The 14,822-nt window shown below is 31.5% G+C and overlaps 2 protein-coding genes across 3 annotated transcripts; both read left to right on the plus strand.

Moving 5' to 3' along the window:
* The first annotated feature begins 8,777 nt into the window (after positions 1–8,777).
* Positions 8,778–12,961, plus strand: Tbc1d15-17 (TBC1 domain family member 15/17). 2 transcript variants are annotated; one of them, XM_072897879.1, is made up of 9 exons: positions 8,778–8,904; positions 9,542–9,634; positions 9,720–10,221; positions 10,423–10,602; positions 10,770–10,864; positions 10,954–11,152; positions 11,241–11,458; positions 11,538–11,852; positions 11,945–12,961. In XM_072897879.1, exons 1-9 carry the CDS (start codon positions 8,803–8,805, stop codon positions 12,248–12,250), a joined length of 2,010 nt encoding a protein of 669 aa, XP_072753980.1. In that variant the 5' UTR covers positions 8,778–8,802; the 3' UTR covers positions 12,251–12,961. The 2 variants fall into 2 exon arrangements, with proteins under 2 accessions (XP_072753980.1, XP_072753981.1); XM_072897880.1 differs by lacking the exon at positions 8,778–8,904 and adding an exon at positions 9,171–9,382.
* A 150-nt stretch (positions 12,962–13,111) lies between these two features.
* LOC140668667 (uncharacterized) lies at positions 13,112–14,384 on the plus strand. Its single transcript, XM_072897883.1, has 2 exons — positions 13,112–13,520; positions 13,802–14,384. Exons 1-2 carry the CDS (start codon positions 13,294–13,296, stop codon positions 14,304–14,306), a joined length of 732 nt encoding a protein of 243 aa, XP_072753984.1. The 5' UTR covers positions 13,112–13,293; the 3' UTR covers positions 14,307–14,384.
* Positions 14,385–14,822: the final 438 nt, after the last annotated feature.

Genomic DNA, 14,822 nt, shown 5'->3' on the forward strand with positions numbered 1-14,822 from the left:
TTTGCATCTCATTTATCGCTATCATATGTTTAATCAAGGTATAGTCATTGTGTTGTTAACATATTCACGATAAATGTTGGACTTTAGACAGTAGAAGTATTCACATACATTTAATTTAATCACCGAAACGACTAGATGTGCAATGTATTTGAATGTATTTAGTTAACTCAATTGTATATGTTTTAAAAGAATTTTTGTTTGTTTTATGTTTTAAAAAAATGTTTTAAAAGAAATTTTTCTTATGTGTATTTCGAAGATTAATTTTTTGTTACATGTTTAATTATAGAAACGACTAGGTATACCATTGAATGTATTTAGTAACTCAATTGTATATGTTTTAAAAGAATTTTTGTATATGTTTTAAAAAAAATTTTTTGCGTATTTGAAAGATTAATTTTTTTGTAACATGTTTAATTATGGATCCAATATTAGTTTCGCGTACTAAGTATTAATTTCTACACAATCGTGATATAGCTACGTACACGTCATTATTTTTTGCCTCTACGAAATTCCGTTACCATGAAAGAAGAACGTGATTGTAAAAGAACATTTCCTGTTGCGTGCTTCCTAACCAGAATGTGGTGATTCAAGATAATGACACATACAGAATTATCTTTTTTTTTTCTTTTTTTTTTTTTTTTGACTGCTCGCATAATTATTCTCTATGTGAGAAACAAAGTAATTATTCCATGTCACTATTTATTACTTAAAATTTGAATACTTGATAAATTTTAGACTTTGTCAAAATATAAAATATTATTTAGGTTTAAATGGCAAAAAGAGAGGACCATGACATGTTTGACATTATTGAATTATTCAAAAAAGAATAAAATAAATTTATAAATTCGATGCAACATATAAAGAACAAACCTCTCGGCTCTTAAAAAAAAATGCTACAGGGTGCTGTTCCCTGACTGTACAGCGTTGATTCACGCGCATGTACGACAAAGCAAGGCTGTACCGTACGAGCGGAATTTCTGTCTACGTTTACACGAATATCGACCTTACGGAGTAGACGCGAGTACTCTAGGAGAGCATGACGAAGAGCGCGCGGGCGGACCAAGCGGAACGGTGATAGAAAATAGGAGTGGGAGACCATAATTCCTCGGGCAAGTGAGGAGGAAGGGAATGAACGAAGGAGAAAGGAGAGAACTAAGCTACTGCGGGTCGATACTCTAGCACTGAACTCGTTGGTGGAACTCACGAGTGCAGTTGCACCGACGCGAGTACATCCGCACTGTGGATGGTGCCAAAGGCTATTTGCCTGGTATCCACGAATGACGAGAAAATTCAGTTCGTTCAAGAGAGAGAGAGAGAGAGAGATGTAGAAACACAGGGCGGAAATGCTCGATAAACACCTGTATTCGTGAATGAAGATCGAAGTTTGGGTTCGGCTCTCTGACGCAAATCTGTCGTTCCGCCACCGTATGTCATGATCGATCATATATGTGATGTTTATTACATCCGTGTTGGAGCACACGTAGGAGTGTATATACTTTGTTAATAATAATTGGAGTTTACTTATTGACACATGTGTAATTGAAGAATAATTTTTAAGTATCGTAGATTAAACAATAATCACAAAGAGAAAAATGTATTTTAAAATATATATAATATATGTAAACACATGTAAAATTTATCACCTATACACACATATATATACACAAATATTTATCTATTTCAATAGCTTTTATGGCTTGAAAGTCGTTGTTTCTAAATAATTTTAAAAGGAAAAACCTATCTTCCACATATTTCTAGAAAAATTTCGAGAAAAAAAGAGAATGCGGAAAACTTAGGCTTTTACGATTACTTTTTTATTTCTGCCAGGACAACATAATAGTTAAAAGTTAATGATAGTTTAAAAAGTTGCTAATAATATTTCTAAGAACTAAGAAGGATAATTTTAACAAAAAAACTTAAGATCAATTAGAATTCTATTTATTTATTATAATTACTTACTCACCTCTCAATTTATATCATCTTGACTTCGGTACTTTATTCTTCAATATTTCTTGGACTTTTGGACATTGAACATTTGATTATTGTCACGTCATTTTTATCACTTCAAGGTGCACGAGGAATATTCTATAATTATCTTATTATAGATCCTCGCTTCTCCTCGGCAAACTTTGTGCTTATACGATTAAGAATAAAGTTCTCCTCCATCACGTAATTTTCAATTTTCGTCAACATGCAATACATTTTATTGATACCGGTGAATAAAAGATAATGAAACATAGTTTTTAAATTGGTATTTTATGAATTTGATAACAAATCCTTGAGAATAATTTCCTGCTCGGGAGACAAGACTATTATTCTATGCAAAATAAAATTTACGTTAACAAGCTGACAAAAAAAACAGTGAGAGATTTTTACAAAGCAATTCGTATTATTTAAATTTCTCATTTTACATCAACTTTTTCAAAATTCTGGCGCAAAATTGAAGCAATTCAATGTAGGAGATGTACCACTTTTATCTGCCAAATATAATAATAAAAAATATATCTTTCTGTTGCAAATTTTTGCTAACAAGAAAAAATAATAGAAATGAAATGAAGCGCGTACACATCGCCGAGATGAAAGTGTCACAGCTTGAATTGATTTTCTGATTTCCTTGTCATGAGAATTATAGACTACTTGTTGGAGAATTTCCAGATAATTTTGACAATTTATTTTAATTAAGGAGATATTAGTTCAAGGACATCTTTCGATCCAATAGAGCCATCTGATACTGTCTGCGAGTATGTCTGACACATGTTAAAAGTCTCAGGTGTTTCTTGAAATACGACTGACAGATGTACGTGCCAAGATGGTCAATGCGGATATTCCTATCTTATGACAAAACTGTGAATGTACCAGACCGTGTTCCAACATTTATAATTCTGATATATATCAAATGAGGAGCAACTGATTTGTATAAAACAAGTAGTAATAATAAATTTTAGTAAAATATTAGTAAGAGTATATCTGATAAAAATAAATAACTTAATTGAAATATTGAATGATGTTTCAAAAAATAAGCTCCTTTTCTTAAGCGGATTAGTAGTTGCAAAATATGAATTGTTGAGATTCAAATAAAAAAATCTTTTTACGAACAGAGGAGGTCATTTCTTTTCAAAAGTTATGTTACCAGAATTATCTGCGATATTTACGGGTCATTATGCTTTTGTGTATTTTAATACCGACAATATATCGAATGAATATACTCTGAAATTCTAAAAGCTCTGGAAAGGAATAAAAAACTTTTATAACGTGATTACTCATTGCTCCAAGATACATAATTAATTTCTAAGTTTCTTGCAAGAATCTTGCAAATTAGAAACGATCAAAGATCACGGCGACTATAGACAGAAGATCGAAATTCATACTGATCCTTTTTTTATCGCCACTTGCTTCCGCTATTTACGTTTTTCATTGTTGTCAGTTATTTATAGAGTACATGCGCAATAATTTTTATGTTGATATCTATGACTAATGACCCTGATCTGGTAATCTCAAAGTCTGTTACGTCTATCGATCTTTGTTCGCAAAATAAATGTGACGCAAATTATATCGGCAGAGATACAGTTTTATATGATTACAAAATGAACGCATAAAATCGATCGATTCACTCACACGAAAGGAGCAACGCATTTGCGTGGGTGTTACAAAACAAAGACATTATCGCGTAATTATAGATGCGTTCATATACCAAGTTTTGTATAATAAAATCGTTCGTTTGCAGCCGTTTATTATTAGAAGTTATCAACAAAAATTTTTATTTTAATATCAAATCTATAAATTATGCAATATGTGTAACATAAAAATATATAAACGTATCACCTAAAATCGAGATAAATTTTTATAAAGACATCGTCATGATTCGTCAATTTTATTAATTCGCAATTTAAACTCTTTAAACTCTTTAAAAATAATATATTATACAGGTTTATTTATAAATATGTAATGTGCTAATATTAAGTATAATCTCGATTAATATTAATTATTTACATATTTATTTGCATATAAAAAATAATTATTCAATTATTTTTTATTTCCTATATTTTCTCTAAAAAAAAACTGACGTTCCTCAAGGACAGGAGACATTTCGGGAACCTTTGTTCTAATGCATAAAGTGCCGCAGGTGGCATGCATACTTAGCGTGATTGATTCACAAAATGCCGCAACACTGTCGCGTACCGTAAAGTTTCGCCTGATATTTAATTAGCGAAGAAATTGTTTCAATAAGCGCAAATTGCAGCGGTAATATGTCAAATGCGCCTAAATTAAGAAAGAACCGCGATAATCTTTCGGTCGTTAACTTCTACTTGTATATCCATTTCTTTTACATTTCTCAGAACAGCTAATTGTTGACAAGTGGCGATAATAGGAAGAAAGAGTAGAAAATACTCGCGTGAATTGTAAACGGTTCATTTTCTGTCAATTTAAAAACAAATATAAAATATTATTGAAACACAAAGCGCTCGGGACGTATAATAAAATCGATATCAATTTTACCGAGATCGATTAGAATTGAATGGAGTATAATATATAATTCTCATTCAATGCTACGACATTGTACACATAATGTAAAAGCTCAGCCATGCATTTCAAATGCAAATTCTTTCGAGGCCGTTCGTATAGTCGGCCAAGAAAATTACTCGTTCCCCCGGGAACGCGATATCCCCATAATTACTTCCTAATCGAACTACCCGCAGCGCGAGAGCGAAGGTTTCAATTTGCGGCGCAAAGTAGCAACGCCTTTTATACCAAGAAAACGCACAGCCGGAACTACTTTTCTCTCGCTCTTCTCGCCAACTCTATTTAAATGCCCTCTTCCCCGCCGTCCGCCGTTCTTCCTCCTTCGGCTTCCCCGTACAACTTCGAATTACGAGCCACCGCTGCGGATTTGTAATCCGCTCCCGGGGAATGTGAAGTTTATGAACGCCTAGAGAAAAGGGATGCATCGCCGCGATTTTCTCATCGTTATCGTTAACTGCGCGCATTAACGAACGCATGTACACGGGATTTTTTTATCTCCTTTTCGTTCCTTTTCTCACTACTTTCAAACATATAAATCATCGATTGTCCAACAAGCCACTGCCGATCGCAAGAATGAGCAATCCATCAATTTCTATCAGTGCGTTTTCAAGACATGGAGAGTGTGTGTGTGTGCTACCTCTCGAAGGTAACTGTTGCAGCAAATACGCAGTTCAGAGACGTTATTAATTCATTATGAATTACTAATCATAATCCGATAACCGAAAGCACGAAGATATTTTTAAGATGTGTAATGCTTAAGTCTTTCATTGTCAGTCGTATTGTGTAAAGAGATATTTCTAAAATTTCACTATTGATTTTTCATCACCTTCCGATCTGTTAATAATTAAATAGCTCAATGTATGAGAATGAGATATATCTAAGGTTTGTAAAGTTTTGCAATAGAATATGTATGCAAATTATGGACTTATTTGATCTCTGCGCACATCAAACACTATTCATATATTTCATACATATTTTCATGAAATATAAAACTATCACCGCTTTAAATTTATTTTTAAACCTAAATATGTTTATATCTATGAATACCTGATCGACCAATAATTCGTAATATTCTGACAAGGCCGTGACTCAGAGCTGCGCGGACCGTTGCACGCGCTCGGTGCAACTGCACTCGCCGTAACACTTGGACCATGAAAGGAGAGAGGATGCGCTCTCTATTCCGCTTTCAGTAGACATACAAAGGGCTAAGACACGGCCTCGACACAGCCTTCCTTCCTTCCTTCCTTCCTTCCTCGCGTGTTAAAACTATAGATTGCTGTCGATTCATTTTACGTATCATAACTGACAATTATATAAACAAAAAAAAATACCATTGTTTTACATTTATTTTAACTGAAAAACATAGATGCTAATAAATATACCTTTCTTTTGTACTTGTGCAGTGAAATTAAAGCTTTTTACAGGTCTCTTAGGCTATCTGAGCCAAATTATCAAAACATAAAAAAATATATTGTATATGAAAATTATTTGTTAATTATTTTTTGCTATAAAAAAATATTGTTTTTGTTCTAACCGTTAAAAAGTTATGAACGGCTAGATAGCTTAATCTTAAGCTATCTAGCCATTATAAAAAAATTGCACATACATAAATAAAAACAAAAAATTAATAGTACCCAAATTTTTTGCTATTTTTTTGCTATATTTTACTTACAAAAATATTTCTATTACTCCAACTGTTAAGACTTACAAAGAGTTAGATAACTCCTTAGATGATTTTTAATTTATTTCGTATCGATTTGTTTACTTTAGATGTTTGCGTAACACTCAATATAGCTCCCCGAAGCTTCGCAAATAATTACCACTACTGATTGACTATATTATCAATTATACTATAAAAAATTTTTATAATGGCTAGATAGCTTAAGATTAAGCTATCTAGCCCTTCATAACTTTTTAACGGCTAGAACAAAAACAATATTTTTTACATACACATATATATATTATCATTTATAATATTATTTTATAATAATAATTGTGTACATATATATATATATATATAAATTAAGTTCTGATAAGTTAAGTCATAAAATACAACATCCAATTTTATTTATTCAAATATTATTTACAAGATGGAAGAATTATATTATAATTTATGCAAAGACATGAGAAATGAAAATTTTATAATTTCAATAATATGTATATGCAATATTATTATGCGTATGCGTATGCAAAAATAATGGCTTTTTTTGTTAAGTACCAGTATCATGCAATCGCCCTCCACTTAAGTTGTTTATACATTTGTTTTTATCTGTAAAATTAATATTATCAGAGATGAAGATTATACATATCTAAACAATGTAGCGAGAGGTAGATCAGTAATTACATCGCTTGGTACAAGTGTACTCAGAGCTGCGTCACTGCGTTTAAAATGAAATGAGAAGGGAATAAGTACGCGTGCACTGGTCAACTTTGACAAAGAAACTGCTTTTCAATTAGCATGCAATTTTTCCAACGAAGAAAATTCCATTTGAGAATCGTAATAACTCGTAATATTGCATTTGTAACGCTGTTTATTCTTCGAAATCACACGTCACATGCATTTTATGACATGTGCCGAACTTTGGTGTATTGAATAAAAAAAGATTTACTGCTTCGTCATAATAGTCTATTGTGCTATTATTAAAATTATGCCCAGTAAGCAAAAAATTTTACGTGATTTATCAAAGTGTTCTCAAGAAACAAGTAGCTCCTTTAAAAACAACAAGTCTCGCTTGTGTTTTTCCGCATATAGGTGGGGAAGAACATGGAGAAAAACGTAAAGACATACGTATGTCTTGTAATAACACGTAACACGACATGATTATTATCCATGATAATTATTAATGTCTCCTCATCATTGACCGTTGACAGAAAAATACGAAATTATGTAACAACATATATAACTTTTCTCGTGCAGAATAAATTAAAAAAACATAAAATCCTAAAATTTATAAAAAATTAAAAAACAAATATTATGTATACCGAAAGAGAAAATTACTAATATTCTATATTTTATATTACTCAAAACTGCATATAGGTTTATATATAAGAATGTTTACAACTGTATTGTTTTATGTCGATTTTAATATAACAGGAAATCTGAGTGATATTATTAGTTTAAACTATTATTTCAAACAAAGAGAAATCTGTATATATGTATAGATCGACATATAATGTGCTGTCTGAAAGATTATAGTTTGTCATTTCAATCTTGAGATGGCGATATTTCTCGATTTGTAAATCCAGCAGCCTAAACTGCACGCATGTATAACAGGTTGCGATAATACAGCCGTTCACAAAAAGCCTTTTTATATAATTGTTAAAAATTAGATTACGTTACTTGTACAAAAATACATAATATCTCTCAATATGTCATATGGTTGTCGCGCATGTGATCGCACATTTTCAAAAATAGGAAATGTGATGAAATTTATATTTGTCACATGCACCTGATGCATGCACTTGGTGCTTGTCACGTGCATTGATCGTGCACTTTAGCGTACTTAATAATGCAGGCGCGCGCTGCGTCTGAATTTTAAACTTATCTGGTTAAATAGTGATAAACATTTCATAACATTTTACACTAATTGCACAAACGTACAATTATATTTATTTTACAAATGTGAATATTTTGTTTGTATTTATTATTTAAACAAATATATTTTAATCAACTTTGATAAAATCGAGCTAATAAAATCTTTTTATCTACTTATCAAAGATTTATAACAAGTACATAGAATATATTTAAATATTGATAAATTTCTTTTATTGACAAAAAATTAAATGATGAATATATTTTAGATATAACAGAAAATCTCTTATTAATTTCTTTTTTTGTCTTATTAGAAACATATAGTCACGTTTTGTTTCTAGATAAAAATATAGAAAATATATATTATAAGAGAAAAATATATATTAAGCATATTTCTAAAATAAATAAAAAAAAAAAAAAAAAAATCAAAGAGCAGAGATTCAAAGACACGATACATGAACACATATTCATTCGAATAAGTGTCACTTAGCTTGTCATTTAGCTTGAAAAGTGAAAAATTTGAATATTATTTTTGCATTTTCTCTTTCTTTTTCTATACACCCTGTATACTTGCTATTTTAATTCGCGACGAGCATTGCACAAAGCAGATTAAAGCCGCGCAATAATAGCGATATCGCGGTGTATGCGAGCGAGACAAGGAATCGACACGCGAGAGAAAGAAAAGAGACAGAGAGAGAGAGAGAGAGGGGGGGCAGAGAGAGAGAGAGAGAGAGAGAGATAGTGTCGCGATGTGGGATAGTTGCGATGAGAGCGAGTGCAGTGAGTTGACTTCGATAAGGACGATTGATTTCGCGACGCACGAGATGTTCGAGCCCACGGAGCAGGGAAAGGTGAGCGGGTTTTTTTCGCAGATATAGTCATCGGGCGAGGTCCTGCCGAAGGATGATGCGCCGGTCGAAAGAAATTCGATCACGCTGTCGTGATTGCAGACGAGATGACGTTCTTGGAATGCATCCGCCCACATGTATCTTATCGCGTGTTCCACGTGAAATTCAACGATCGGAAATAATCGCGGGAATATCGGAACAATGACATTTCGACTAATCGCGTAAAAGCATCTGCTCTGATTTAAACGAGGAACGCTTTATTGTCTCGTGTTTTTCGGTTCGGCGGAGAGGTTAGGTTCCGTTTGGCGTTCCACGAACAAATTTCGAGTGACTCGTCCGTTCTTTCGTAACCGCGAACCGCGAGTCTCGTGAGAATCGTTTGGAAAAGTCACGTGACAGCGCAGGTGATTCTTATTCTTCGTGGAATTGATAATATAATTTGTCCTTGACATTTTGCAATTTGTTTATAAACAGTATTATGGTATGCATTCGTTATGACGTACAGTATTCGTCAATCATTATATTTAATTGTAGTGTAGATAGTATTCACAATAAGTGCTTTGTTATATATGCAACTATTACTCTTCAAATTCTTGATGCGAATATTATGATTTATGTTATTATTTTATTGACATTTCAGGATCTGTGCATCCACACGGGTGTTGTACTTCGTGGAGCAAATGCTAGAGAAGATGAGGTTCATAGTTCAGGGACTCTTAACATTGTGCAATATGTAAGATTTTTTGTTAATGCGATTAATATTATTTATTTATATTTATAGATATATTCAGTAAAACTCATCTATTTTTATGTTGCAGAGTTTTGGAAAATGCATAGAATGGAAGCCTATAGAAGATTCTGTGGTATCAGAATGTCAAGATCAAGATCCAGAATGGTCTTTGGTGGATACACATACAAGAAGAACTCGTACAAACTCGGAAGGTCCAGACTCCCTTGGACGTACGAGAACCGTTAAAATATTATTCTCCGATTTAAAGTCGTTTCGTGTGAACCATGGTGGACAACAACTTATATTTATGCAAAGAGATGGTACCACCTATGTTGCCTTTTTTCAGCTATGTAATGCTGAAAGTTTTGTTAATTCACTGAAGGGATTTATTAAATTCGTAAAATCACGTTCGGACAAGAACTTGTATCTTGTTTTGGATGAAGTTGAGACAGTGTTAAAGAAATCTTTCGCCGAGTTGGATCTGTTTCAAGAGAATACTTCTGATTACGTATGGAAATTTGTAAAAAATTTACACAATCGTCCTTATGAAACAACACTGGAGGCTTTCAGTAAACTCGCAGATATTTGGTGTAAGTGCTATAGATTTATATTTTGCTTATAATCAATGTATTGTAATTTGTTGTAGATGTAAGAATTTTTTTTTGATAGTCATGTATTATATATGACATTATACACTGTTGACTATTAAAATTGCAACATTGTACGTTTAAATATGTAATGCATATACATATATATATATAATATATGTATATTATGTAATAATATTATAGTGTATAAAGAGCCAGTGAAGCGGCCTGTTGAAGAGGCAGTCGCCGACCTATTAAATCAATCTCTTACGATTGATCACCATCCTCGTGTATCTGTATCTGTATCTGGAGAAGGATCCGGAGAAGAGTACGAAGTAATTGGAGTTGGAGTGGATTTACCTCCGCGACCACCATGTCCACGTGGTATATAATTTATTAATATAAATATAGAAATTAATATAATACATACAGACAAATTACTATAATATAGGATTCTTACAAAAAATTTTTAATTGCATATACATTAATTAACTATGTATTTTTAAATAAGAGTTTCATAATTTTATAGTATATTTTATATTATTTTACAGGTGCACCATTGACACAAGAACAATGGGAGAAATGTAAAGATTCAGAAGGAAGAATTATTAATCCAGAGGCTGTCAAAGAAATCATCTTTCGTGGGGTATATATCTAATATATATATTTTGATATATGATATTGATATTTCACATATAACATGTAATATAAATTCTATATGTGATATATGTGTAGGGTATTTTTCCATCGCTGCGTTTTGAAGTATGGAAATTTCTATTAAATTATTATCCGTGGAGATCGACGCATAATGAAAGATTAGAATTGAAGAGGAAAAAGACTGACGAATATTTCACGATGAAATTGCAATGGCGTACATTTACACCTGCGCAAGAGAGTCGATTTTCCGACTATAGAGAGCGAAAAAGTTTAATAGGTAAAGTAATTAAGTTACCATTTATATAAGAATAAAATGTTTTTACGTTTTGAAATAAGTATTTAACATCTATTAATCCTATTTCCAGAAAAGGATGTAAATAGAACAGATCGAACACATCCTTATTATGCAGGAGATAATAACCCTCATTTAGAACAACTCTATGACATACTCATGACCTACGTAATGTACAATTTTGATTTAGGATATGTTCAGGGTATGAGCGATCTTCTTAGTCCTATCTTATTTTTAATGGATAATGAAGTTGATGCATTTTGGTGTTTTGTTGGATTCATGGATAAAGTGGTAAGTTTAATATTCTATGCATAATAGTATACAATGCCAATACTTGAAAGTATATGTAATTTCTATTATTTTAAAACAGAGCACTAATTTTGAGATGGATCAAAAAGGCATGAAAGCACAATTATGCCAATTGCATACTTTATTATGCACTACGGAACCACAATTGGCATATTATCTAAATAGACATGACTCTGGCAACATGTTTTTCTGTTTCCGATGGTTGTTGGTACTTTTTAAGCGAGAATTTAGCGCGATAGATATATTAAAATTATGGGAAATATTGTGGACGGGTTTACCTTGCAAAAATTTTCATTTGCTTATATGCGCAGCTATTTTGGACACAGAGAAGAATATTTTAATAGAAAACAATTATGGATTTACGGAAATATTAAAGGTAATTTTAAATTTTCAAAGCATTTTTTCATATAAGAACATTAATTATCTCTATTTATAAATTCTAAAATAGTATAATGTTATTGTTTACAGCATATAAATGATTTGTCACTTCATATTGAGTTACCTTGGACAATTTCTAAAGCAGAAGGTATTTATTATCAGCTTATGTCCATGGAAGATCAGATTCCTGATGATGTTCGTGTAATTATCGGATTGGAGCGATTGCATAAAATTACATCGATGAATGGAAGTGATGATGAGGCATCTGGTAATAATGCTCGTGTTAATGGAGCTCGAGTTAATAATTCGAGGAGAAATAGTTCAAGTAGCGCCAATGTTAAATTAGGAGACGATGAAGTATCGTTTGAACGTGGATTGAATATGACGTATATGTGAGGTCAAGACTGGAACTTTATAATGATTTGCTAGTAGAAAACTGATTGAAAGTCTCTCCACTCGAAGAATCAAATATCTGTTACAATCTCTATCGGAGCTTTTATAGATATTATTTCGAAACTATTGTTGAAAATAATTTCCATGCGCGGCTTTCAACGAAATTAAATAAGATATAAATATTGTTTTGAGAATGTTTTGAAAAAATATAAACAACAATAGCACGTTTCTCTAAATATAATAATCTAAATTTTTTTCAATTGAGTAGTAGATGTAATACTTTTTTTTTTTTTTTTTTTTTTTTTTTTTAATATTGTGACTGATTGTGATTGTAAGCTTGAAATTCTAAATTATAAAAGATGAATGTAATAGATACATTCTCAGAAGTAATTACATAGTGTGTTGAATTTTGAAATATTTATAAGATTTACTGTATAGAGAAACGAAAAGAGAGACAGATATTATCGTATTTGTGTGTGCAAAATATGTATAGATATTTCAGTGCAAAAAAAAAACTTTGTCTCACTGTAAATGGCTGTAAAGTGTGACTTTTGAATGTGAAGACAGGATATAGATAGCATCTTTAGATCTTGATAAAATTGTTATATATATGCAACTTTCACTTAAGTTAAAGCCTCTTTTTTAGATTTGTATAAAACCTCACAACACATTACTGTATATTTCTAATAAAAATCACCTATTTAATCTTTCTTATATTTTTGTATTTTTCTCATTTCTCATATTGTGCTAATATTGAGGATTCACAATCTTCATATAGTAGGATATTTTAGGAAATTTATTCTCTGTTCAAAAGGCAAAAAAAAATAATACATATTATTAGGCGCGTTCCGATATCCACTGCCAGAGTACTGAAAATCTATAGTGTACGTGACGTAAATTATAGATTTTCAGTACTGGCGGTGAATATCGGAATGCAGTCATTGTTTCGCGATTGATATCATGGTGTTCATACGAGAATGTAAACAATGGAGTTATTAACGTAAAAATTCAGTTAGGTTTTTTGTAAAATAGTGTATTTTCGAGTTATGGATTTTGTCGCCACAAAACGGTGTAAAAAGTGGAAGAAAAAGCGATATCTGAGGAGAAAACGATTGCAGGAACGAAGTAGAATTGAGGTTAAATCTGCGAAGCATTGGGAAGTCTTTTCAGAATATATTAATCTTTTTGATGCGCGAAAAATATTAGGAACGAGCATGATGCAGGCTGATGCTTTTTGGAAAAATTATGCAATAGCCCAGGAATGGCAAAAGAGGTAAGTTTATAAAACAGATAAAATTTATTCTGCTCTCTCTCTCTCTTTTTTCTGCAATATTTTTTCTTTTTCATGGATAAATTTATAAAAGAATTGCATTAAATTGCATTAAAGAAAAATAATTATAATTTAAACATATATATATATATATATATATATATATATATATATATATATATATATATATATATATATACATGTATGTGTGTGTGTGTGTGTGTATGTGTGAGAGACTAGCTTTTTGCAAAAGATTTAATTGTTCAATAAATTACTGCTTTCAGACATAATATAACCTGGTGGAGATCACGCTGTCTTGCTCTTGAATATGAGAATGAAATGCTGCGTAATAAAGTAAAATCGTTAGCTCAGCATTGTGCCAATCCTAATACAGTAATAACTCGGGAAAACAATCATCATAAAAAGAACAACGATAAAGATACACAGAAAAAAAACTATACAAGATTTAATTCAGACATTGAAGGTCTTGAGTTTAATGTGACTGAAGATATGTTAAATTTTTTTGAGACGAGCGAGAGACACAGAAGACAATTGAAGCAAAAACGTATATCTGAAAAGATTGTGAGTGAGGAGGAATACCTTGTAGGAGAAATTCCCATTATTGATAGCGCTGAAAGTTTTCACGCAAAGAAAGAAGAAGCAAACTTGTTATATGGTGATGGTGGTTCCAAAATATTAGCAATGGAAACTGCTTTGGAGGCTGCAGCAAACAAATATAAAGATACTATGAATCCTGAATATTGGCCCAATATTCCTCTTAAACCTTAAAATATCCAAATTACTTTACTATTTCATTTTGAAGCTTAATGTATTTTAAACGTACTTAAAAAATATAATTTTTCTTTATATAAATAATCAAATGTTATTAAATTGTTATTTGCATCTTTTTTTATATCTCTTTTTTTTTTTTTTTTTTTTTTTTTTTATACTTCCTACTCTACTATATTTCATTGGTCTAGCATTCCGTCGTTATTACACAGGATTACCAAGAGATGGAGCCACCTCAATATTTTTGCACTCGAATAGCACCATCCAAGCTTGCATATGAATGTAAGAGAGCTACGTAATTACAAAACTAAAAAAAAATTCAAATATTATTTTTCAAATGTTCCTCTGAGAAATCATAATATAAAATTTACTTTTCCGCACTACTTTTAAATTTAATTGCAGCACGCATACTAAACTTGCAGAGAAGTAAGAAGACATAACATCAAGTCGTTTCAAGTCTCTCGTTTAATTCGCACAATAACCGCGCGCGGTCATAAATGACACCTATCATAATGA

The sequence above is a fragment of the Anoplolepis gracilipes genome, chromosome 8, assembly GCF_047496725.1.
Source record: "Anoplolepis gracilipes chromosome 8, ASM4749672v1, whole genome shotgun sequence".
NCBI classification, from domain to species: Eukaryota; Metazoa; Arthropoda; class Insecta; order Hymenoptera; family Formicidae; genus Anoplolepis; species Anoplolepis gracilipes.